We start from the raw sequence: 10,559 nt of genomic DNA on the forward strand, positions 1-10,559 counted from the left end.
AAAGCAATCACTTTGGCATGTAAAAACTAAACGGGTCCTCTAACTCCACCATTAAACAGATAAACAGTAGAATACAGCAGTGTTGTGGAAGCACATGCTTTTAACAAATTAGCATGCAGAGGTTTATTAGATTCGGAAGTGATGGAACCATCCCTGAAAATCTCCCTTAAACCACGAGAGGGCATCCCAGTTCACTGTTTGGGGAATAGAGATTTGTGGGAAACTATTGCCAATCTTTCCTGATGGTAATTCTTCCCAGTTCTAGTTTCATTATATGAAATGAGATTTCATTAATGTGTAAAACTCAGTTCATCCCATAAAATGATGAACACTAGATAATTAACCCAAAACTACAAGGAAAATGCAATCATGTACATAACAGTAATGTAAAATAAAGCTTTATTCTATTGTCACATGTTCACACACAAAAAAAAGGTAAAAACATTAATACAAAAAAACAGAAGCAAAGCACTCGTTGGACAGGCCTGTCTTCACCTCTTCTTGAAGCCATACTTCTTCCGTTCATAGAAAAGGTCAGTCTTTGAACTGCCCAAGTTCACAATCTTGGGGCATCCATCTCGCTGTCACATCCAGTAGAGAGGAGTAGAAAAAATAACTTGTTGGTGTATTCTCACATTACATTGAGATTGTTCAAAATGACTTACTTGTACAACCACTTTCACAACCACACATTACTTGTACAACCACATTACTCAGCATCTCAGGCACCTTTATCCATTTTTCACAACATTGATCAAGAACGGAATTTGTCGAAGGAGCACAATATTGAATGATTCTGTATAGTTTATTGGAAACATTGCATAAACTATACGGGAGCATTGAATGGTGTGAAGGTTTTTCTACACCTTTTATGAGTGAGTGTGAGAGAGAGAGAGCAGGTGACTAACATCTTTCTCCTGGATGGTGCACTCTTTGCAGTAGTAAGCGTCAGACACCCCAGGACCTCCACATATGACACAGCGCCCCTGGTAGGACCCGTAGTTGCACTCGTCACAGATGCGCACCAGTGTGCAAGGCCTCACATACGAGTCACAGATCACACACTTTCCATCACCTAGGAGAGGAGGGAAGAGGGGGATGAGACTGTTTAATGCCGTGGCATTTTGAACTGGGGTAATTACATATAAAAGTAAACCCTGTGTTGATGATGACTGTCTCTACTCTAGGAGTTATGAGGGTAAACTTAAGGGCAGCAAATTCACCCTGTATGGGAGAAAGGGACAACATTATGTAAAACATGTTTTTGAAACTTACATTTCTCGCACAATCTTCCAATAGCTGAAAAGTAAACAATAGAACAAAACAGTGAGTGAACATGAATAAGGTAGCTAGCCAACAAAAGCATTGCTCCATAAAGCTAAGGGTTATGCAATCAATAAGACATCTTACTAGCTCTCGAAAACTCTAGGGGCTTACTGCCTTCTCCCTTCAGTTATTAGGCATTAGCGTCGCCCACAACTGCCTCATGTGAACTACAATCCCGACGCTGTGTTTTAACATTTAGAAACATCAATAATCATTGCTTGCTATATGGCTTTCGAAACACATAGTGCATACGTTTCATCAGTGAGAAAGAATTACAAAAAAAAATAAACTGCTACTGCTAAGTGTTGCACAGATCCATCCAACAAAACTACACTTCCCGAGTCACGCTTACACACAGGTGTTCGGAGGAGCATGCTTGATAGCTAATTAGCACAGGTGGTGGCCTCGTCTAACATAAACAAGCGTGTAACATGGAGATATGGCAGTGTGGGAACACTAACCCTATCAAGGTGTGTATAAAACAAATTTCTTCATTATTTCTCGCTGATAAGTTCCTTATGCTTCCAAAACCGTACCACAAGCGATGCATGTTAACTTAAATGTTCAGACCGTGCGTCGGGGATCTTAACAAAACTCCCCACTACAGAATACGCCTTCATCCAATGACTCATGTGTAATGGAACTGAGAGTCATGATCATAAGCTATTATCTTACTAGCTAGTCTACTTAACCACCATCAGATAGCTATAACGTTCAAATCAAATGTTTTGTCACATGCGCCGAACACAGGTGTAGACCTTACCGTGAAATGCTTACTACAAGCCCTTAACAATGCACTTCAAGAAATAGAGTTAATAAAATGTACTAAATAAACAAAAGTTTAAAAAATCCAATCAATCAAAAAGTAACAATACATTTACATAACAGTGACGAGGCTATATACAGGGGGTACTGGTACCGAGTCAATGTGCGGGGGTACAGGTTAGTTGAGGTATGCATAGATAAAATTCCCCAGGGTAGCTGTTTAGGCCCCTTGCTTTTTTCAATTTTTACTAACGACACGCCACTGACTGAGTAAAGCCAGAGTTTCATGTATGCGGATGACTCAACACTATACTCGTCAGCTACAACAGCGACTGAAATGACTGCAACATTCAACAAAGATCTGCAGTTAGTTTCAGAGTGGGTGGCAAGGAATAAGTTAGCCCTAAATATTTCTAAAACTATTTGGAACAAAACACTCACTAAACCCTAAACCTCAACTAAATCTTGTAATAAATAATGTGGAAATTGAGCAAGTTGAGATGACTAAACTGCTTGGAGTAACACTACATTGTAAACTGTCATGGTCAAAACATATTGATGCAGTAGTAGCTAAGATGGGGAGGTCTGTCTATAATAAAGCGATGCTCTGCCTTCTTAACACTAATCAACAAGACAGGGCTACAGGCCCTAGTTTTGTTGCACCTTGATTACTGTTTAGTTGTGTGGTCAGGTGCCAGAAAAAAGGACTTGAAAATTGCAATTGGCTCAGAAAGGGCAGCACGGTTGCCCCTTGGATGTACACAGAGAGCTAATATTAATAATATGCATGTCAATCTCTCCTGGCTCAAAGTGGAGGAGAGATTGACTTCATGACTACTTTTATTTATGAGAGGTATTGACATGTTGAATGCACCGAGCTGTCTGTCTAAACTACTGGCACACAGCTCGGACACCCATGCATACCCCACAAGACATGCCACAAGAGGTCTCTTCACAGTCTCAAAGTCCAGAACAGACTATGGGAGGCACACAGTACTACATAGAGCATGACTACATGGAACTCTATTCTACATCAAGTAACTGACGCAAGCAGTAAAATAGATTTAAAAAACAGATTAAAAAAAGAAAACTTCTTATGGAACAGCGGGGACTGTGAAGCAACAAACATAGGCACAGACACGATAACATACACACTATACACACACACGTACACATGGATTTAGTACTGCAGATATGTGGTAGTGGTGGAGTAGGGGCCTGTGGGCACACAGTGTGTTGTGAAATCTGTGAATGTATTGTAATGTTTTACAATTGTATAAACTGCCTTAATTTTGCTGGACCCCAGGAAGAGTAGCTGCTGCTAATGGGGATCCATAATAAATACAAATAAACTCAGCCAAAAAAAAGAAACATCCTCTGTCAACTGCGTTTAATTTCAGCAAACTTAACATGTGTATATATTTATATGAACATAAGATTCAACAACTGAGACAAACTGAACAAGTTCCACAGACATGTGATATTGAATAATGTGTCACGGAACAAAGTGGGGTCAAAATCAAAAGTAACAGTCAGTATCTGGTGTGGCCACCAGCTGCATTACGTACTGTAGTGCATCTCCTCCTCATGGACTGCACCAGATTTGCCAGTTCTTGCTGTGAGATGTTACCCCACTCTTCCACCAAGGCACCTGCAAGTTCCTGGACATTTCTGGGGGGGAATGGCCCTAGCCCTCACCCTCCGATCCAACAGGTCCCAGACGTGCTCAATGGGATTGAGATCCGGGCTCTTCGCTGGCCATGGCAGAACACTGACATTCCTGTCTTGCAAGAAATCACGCACAGAACGAGCAGTATGGCTGGTGGCATTGTCATGCCAGGATGAGCCTGCAGGAAGGGTACCACATGAGGGAGGAGGATGTCTTCCCTGTAACGCACAGCGTTGAGATTGCCTGCAATGACAACAAGCTCAGTCCGATGATGCTGTGACACACCGCCCCAGACCATGACGGACCCTCCACCTCCAAATCGATCCCGCTCCAGAGTACAGGCCTCGGTGTAACACTCATTCCTTCAACGATAAACGCGAACCCAACCATCACCCCTGGTGAGACAAAACCGCGACTCGTCAGTGAAGAGCACTTTTTGCCAGTCCTGTCTGGTCCAGCGGCGGTGGGTTTGTGCCCATAGGCGACGTTGTTGCCGGTGATGTCTGGTGAGGACCTGCCTTACAACAGGCTTACAAGCCCTCAGTCCAGCCTCTCTCAGCCTATTGCGGACAGTCTGAGCACTGATGGAGGGATTGTGCATTCCTGGTGTAACTCAGGCAGTTGTTGCCATCCTGTACCTGTCCTGCAGGTGTGATGTTCGGATGTACTGATCCTGTGCATGGGTTGTTACACATGGTCTTCCACGGCGAGGATGATCAGCTGTCCGTCCTGTCTCCCTGTAGCACTGTCTTATGCGTCTCACAGTACGGACATTGCAATTTATTGCCCTGGCCACATCTGCAGTCCTCATGCCTCCTTGCAGCATGCCTAAGGCACGTTCACGCAGATGAGCAGGGGCCCTGGGCATCTTTCTTTTGCTGTTTGAGTCAGAAAGGCCTCTTTAGTGTCTTAAGTTTTCATACATGTGACCTAAATTGCCTACCGTCTGTAAGCTGTTAGTGTCTTAATGACTGTTCCACAGGTGCATGTTCATTAATTCTTTATGGTTCATTGAACAAGCATGGGAAACAGTGTTTAAACCCTTTACAATGACGAGCAGTTGCCATACCAGGCGGTGATGCAACCGGTCAGGATGCTCTCAATGGTGTAGCTGTATAACTTTTTGAGGATCTGGGGACCCATGACAAATCTTTTCAGTCTCCTGAGGGGGAAAAGGTGTTGTCGTGCCTTCTTCACAACTGTCTTGGTGTGTTTGGACCATTAATAGTTTGTTGGTGATGTGGACACAAAGGAACTTGAAACTCTCGACCCACTCCACTTCAGTCCTGTCGATTTAATGGAGGCCTGTTCGGCCCTCCTTTTCCTGTAGTCCACGATCAGCTTGTTTGTCTTGCTCACATTGAAAGAGAGGTTGTTGTCCTGGCACCATAATTCCAGGTCTCTGACCTCCTCCCTATAAGCTGCCTCATTGTTGTCGGTGATCACTTCGTCAGAAAACTTAATGATGGTGTTGGAGTCATGCTTGGCCACGCAGTCATGGGTGAACAGGGAGTACAGGAGCGGACTAAGCACGCACACCTGAGGGGCGCCAGTATTCAGGATCAGCATGGCAGATGTGTTGTTGTTGCCTACTCTTCCCACCTGGGGCCGGCCTGTCAGGAAGTCCAGCATCCAGTTGCAGGAGGTGTTTATTCCCAGTAAGGCTGGGCGGTACACCGTATTTTATGATATACTGGTATTTATGCAGGGACCGGTTTGGGTTTTTACTTTACCTTCTATACTGGTATTTGAATGTTTGGTTTGTTAAATGTGATACGCCACGTGTAATGACAATATAGTTTACTTCGCTACTTGAGTCATCTCTCTCCGCTCTTTCTCTCCGTGCCACTTTCCACACAGACCTAGCCACGCCCCGTCACTTAAGGAGCGCATTTGATGTTCCTCAACTACGAGACACTTGCGTTCAGTCTGCATGGTCAATGCAGCATATGCAACAATGTTGACGACAACAATGCTGTTTTCACTTTGCTTCTTAATATAAATCAACTAGCGTTCTATAATGATACTATTAGTTTGTGTTTCTTACATCAGCAAACAGCTAGTTTGTCTTTTTTATCAAGTTCCCCTTAATCTTGAGAGACGCTAATTGTTAGCCGCTAATGCTAATAGCTAGCTAATAAATGTACTGAGTAAGAGCAAACGTAGCTAGCTAATACAGCCTGATAATACCAGTGATGGCATAGACCTAAATCAGCATGTTGTTTGTGCAACAGCATCTTCTAAATCAAAAGAGGAATATGCAAAGCAAGAATATGTTAGCAACATGAATTAGCTAAGAGAAAACATGCAATGTAGCCAAAGCTGATAGGGTCCACTAGGAAACACTTTAGTTCCTACCCTGTCACAATAACTCCTCCCTGGCATTTTAACTTCTTGTCATGTCAAACACTGTATTCAAAGTGCCCACAATTATATTGTAACTATAGAATTAGAACAGTCATTATATTTCCATGATTCCAACAGTTTTGCACTAATTCGAAAGTCAAATCGCAATTGCAACATTTAGTTAAAAATAAGTTCTACATTATTTGTCCATATCGTGCAGCCCTACGTGGCAGTGTGGAAATTCTCTCAATTGAGCAGTGGTGTAAAGTACTTAAGTAGTACTTCAAAGTATTTTTACTTAAGGCAGGTTTTTTGGTATCTGTACGTTACCATTTTTGGCAAATTTAATTTTTACTTCACTACATTCCTAAAGAAAATACAGTACTTTTTACTCCATACATTTTCCCTGACACCTAAAAGTACTCGTTACATTTTTAATGCTTAGCAGGACAGGAAAATGGTCCAATTCACGCACTTATCAAAAGAACATCTCTGGTCATCTACTGCCTCTGATCTGGAGGACTCACTAAACACAAATGCTTTGTTTGTAAATTATGTCTGAATGTTGGAGTGTGCCATTGGCTATCCGTAAATTAAAAAAGAAAATGGTGCCATTTGGTTTGCTCAATAAGGATTTTTAAATTATTCATACTTTTTGATACTTAAATGTCATTTATAAAAATGTATTTACTTTTGATACTTAAGTATATTTAAACCCAAATACTTCTAGACTTTTACTCAGGTAGTATTTTACCAGGTGGCTTTCACTTTTACTTCAGTCATTTTCTATTAAGGTATCTTTACTTTTACTCAAGTATGACAATTGGGTACTTTTTCCACCAGTGCAATTGAGTGCAGAAGTGCAGAGTGCAGAAATGTATAAAAGTACTGAAATTTCTTTTGGTTGAAGTTGAATTGAACAGTAAAAAACAATCAGAATGGAGAAAGACCCATTGAAATCACTTAGAATGTATGTGTTGCCACCCTGAGGTCATGCACTACCTATAAAGCAAATATAGAACGTTTATTATTCAAAAACAAAAAAATAGTCATCATTTTTTTTTTTTTAATACCGTGATATAACATTTTGGCCTTGTCGCCCAGCCCTAAGTCCCAGGGTCCTTAGCTTAGTGATGAGCTTGCATTCTCACATAGGTGTTCCTTTTGTCCAGGTGGAAAAGGGTAGTGTGGAATGCAATTGAGACGGCGTCATCTGTGGATCTGTTGGGGCGGTATGCAAATTGGAGTGGGTCTAGGGTTTCTGGCATGTTGTTGTTGTGAGCCATGACCAGCCGTTCAAAGCACTTTATGGCTACCGATGTGAGTGCTACGGGGCGGTAATCATTTAGGCAAATTACCTATGTTTTCTTGGGCACAGGGACTATGGCGGTCTGTTTGAAACATGTAGGTATTACAGACTAAGACAGGGAGAGATTGAAAATGTCAGTGAAGAGACTTGTCAGTTGGTCCGTGCATGCTTTGAGTACAGGTCCTGGTAATCCGTCTGGCCTCGCGGCTTTGTGAATGTTGACCTGTCCAAAGGTTTTGCTCACATCAGCTATGGAGAGCGTGATCACACAGTCGTACGGAACAGCTGGGGCTTTCATGCATGCTTCAGTTTTACTTGCCTCAAAGCAAGAATAAAAAGGCATTTAGCTCGTCTGGTAGGCTTGAGTCACTGGGCAGCTCGCGGCTGGGTTTCCCTTTCTAGTGCGTAATAGTTTTCAAGCCCTGCCACATTCCGATGACCGTTTGAATCATACTACATCGGCTCCATCTTAGTCCTGTATTGACACTTGGCCTGTTTTATGGTTTGTCTGAGGGCCTTGTGGGATTTCTTATTAGTGTCGGGATTAGTGTCTTCGAAAGCCAGGTGAACAACAGATCACCGACCATTTCGAATCCCACCGTAACCCTCCGCTATGCAATCTGGTTTCCGAGCTGGTCAAGGGTGCACCTCAGCCACGCTCAAGGTCCTAAATGATTTCATAACCGCCATCAATAAAAGACCGTACTGTGCAGCCGTCTTCATCAACCTGGCCAAGGCTTTCGATTCTGTCAATCACCGTATTCGTATCAGCAGACTCAACAGCCTTGGTTTCTCTAATGACTGCCTCGTCTGGTTCACTAACTACTTCTCAGATCGAATGACACACTGAATTCTGAGGGCCTGATGTCCTGACCTCTTGCAGTCTATGGGGGTGCCACAGGGTTAAATTCTCGGGCTGACTCTTTTCTCTGTATATACCAATGATGTCGCTCTTGCTGCGGGTGATTCTTTGATCCACCTCTACGCAGACGACACCATTCTGTATACATCTGGCCCTTCTTTGGACACTGTTAACAAACCTCCAAACGAGCTTCAGCGCCATACAACAATCCTTCCGTGGCCTCCAACTGCTCTTAAATGCTAGTAAAACCAAATGCATGCTCTTCAACCAATCGCTGCCCGCACCCGCCCGCCCGACTAGCATCACTACTCTGGATGGTTCTGACTTAGAATATGTGGACAACTATAAATACCTAGGTGTCTGGCTAGACTGTAAACTCTACTTCCAGACTCACATTAAGCATCTCCAATCCAAAGTTAAATCTAGAATCGGCTTCCTATTTCTCAACAAAGCCTCCTTCACTCATGCTGCCAAACATACCCTCGTAAAACGGACTATCCTACCGATCCTTGACTTCGGCGATGTCATTTACAAAATAGCATCCAGCACTCTACTCAGAAAATTGGATGCAGTCTATCACAGTGCCACCAAAGCCCCATATACTACCCACCACTGCGACGTGTATGCTCTCGTTGGCTGGTCCTCGCTACATAGTTGTTGCTAAACTCACTGGCTCCAGGTCATCTATAAGTCTTTGCTAGGTAAAGCTCCGCCTTATCTCAGCTCACTGGTCACCATAGCAACACCCACCCATAGCACGCGCTCCAGCAGGTATATTTCACTGGTCATCCCCAAAGCCAACACCTCCTTTGGCCGCCTTTCCTTCCAGTTCTCTGCTGCCAATGACTAGAACGAATTGCAAAAAAATCAATAAAAAAAATCAATAAAAAATAAAAAAAAAAATCACTGAAGTTGGAGATATATCTCCCTCACTAACTTTAAGCGTCAGCTGTCAGAGCAGCTTACCGATCGCTGCAGCTGTACACAGCCCATCTAACCAACTACCTACCTCACCCCATGTGTTTTTGTTTTTCTGCTCTTTTGCACACCAGTATTTCTACTTGCACATCCTCATCTGCACATATCACTACAATGTAAATTGTAATTACTTCGCCCCTATTGGCCTATTTATTGCCTTACCTCCTTAATTTGCACACACTGTATACAGATTTTTCTATTGTGTATTATGACTATGTTTGTTTATCCCATGTGAAACTCTGTTGTTTTTGTCGCACTGCTTTGCTTTATCTTGGCGAGGTAGCAGTTGTAACTTGTTCTCAACTGGCCTAACTGGTTAAATAAAGGTGTGGGGGAAAAAAAGTGTCTAGCCTTTAGCTCGGTGCGGATGTTGCCTGTAATCCATGGCTTCTGGTCGATGCACTTATTGACGAAGCCGGTATACTCCTCAATGCCACTGGATGAATCCTGGGAACATATTCCAGTCTCTGTTAGCAAAACAGTCCTGTAGCGTAGCATCCGCGTCATCTGACCACTTCCGTATTGCGCGAGTCACTGGTACATCCTGCTTTAGTTTTTTATTGTTAGCAGGAAGGAGGATAGACATATGGTCAGATTTGCCAAATGGAGGGCGGGGGAGAGCTTTGTATGCATCTTTGTGTGTGGAGTAAAGGTGGTCTAGAGGTTTTTTCCCCCCTCTGGTTGCACATGTGACATGTTGGTAGAAATGATAAAACGGATTTCAGTTTGAAGGCAAATCAATAACGTTAATGGGTTGATGAAGAAGCAGGTTACGGTCATGAACACAAGCATTTCGCTACACCCGCAATAAAATCTGCTAAATATGTGTATGCAACCAATACAATTAGCAAATGAATGTGCTAACAGTATGCTAACTGTTCCTAGCAAGCTATCTTATCAAGCCAGCCACTTTCAACAAAGGGCAAGAGCTCAGCACTTATCATTACTTATTATAAGTAAGTACTAATGCAATGATATGCATTAAACATCAAATAAACACCTTACCGACACCAGCTTGTTTTCTACAAAAGATCAAATCTGGATGATGTTTAGCCATTCTCGCGAACGGAGGGCATGCGATAGTTATTTTGAACTTTCAACTTTAACCCACAGACACACGTGACATTTGAACTTTGTATTTCATTTAAGTTTAGTTTCTTTTTCGGATCATATAATTTTTGTTTATTTCACGTTAGTTAAAATGACTATTGCTATGGACATGTCAGTGAATTAATCCAGCTAAATTCAAGGAGTGAATATTACATATGGAACGCACAGAATTCATCCCGGGGTCATTTTAGCTA

At 42.6% G+C, this 10,559-nt stretch overlaps 1 protein-coding gene across 2 annotated transcripts; it reads right to left on the reverse strand.

Moving 5' to 3' along the window:
• Window positions 1-382: 382 nt before the first annotated feature.
• LOC106609350 (PHD finger-like domain-containing protein 5A) lies at window positions 383-10,400 on the reverse strand. Of its 2 annotated transcripts, none has more exons than XM_014208095.2 (4): window positions 10,261-10,400; window positions 1,276-1,299; window positions 909-1,075; window positions 383-581 (listed from the first exon to the last, which is right to left on the reverse strand). In XM_014208095.2, the coding sequence occupies exons 1-4, from the start codon at window positions 10,310-10,312 to the stop codon at window positions 492-494; spliced, it is 333 nt and encodes a 110-aa protein (XP_014063570.1). In that variant the 5' UTR covers window positions 10,313-10,400; the 3' UTR covers window positions 383-491. The 2 variants fall into 2 exon arrangements, with proteins under 2 accessions (XP_014063570.1, XP_014063581.1); XM_014208106.2 differs by lacking the exon at window positions 10,261-10,400 and adding an exon at window positions 9,607-9,736.
• Between the last annotated feature and the right edge of the window lie 159 nt (window positions 10,401-10,559).

This window comes from Salmo salar, chromosome ssa01 (genome assembly GCF_905237065.1).
Source record: "Salmo salar chromosome ssa01, Ssal_v3.1, whole genome shotgun sequence".
NCBI lineage: Eukaryota > Metazoa > Chordata > Actinopteri > Salmoniformes > Salmonidae > Salmo > Salmo salar.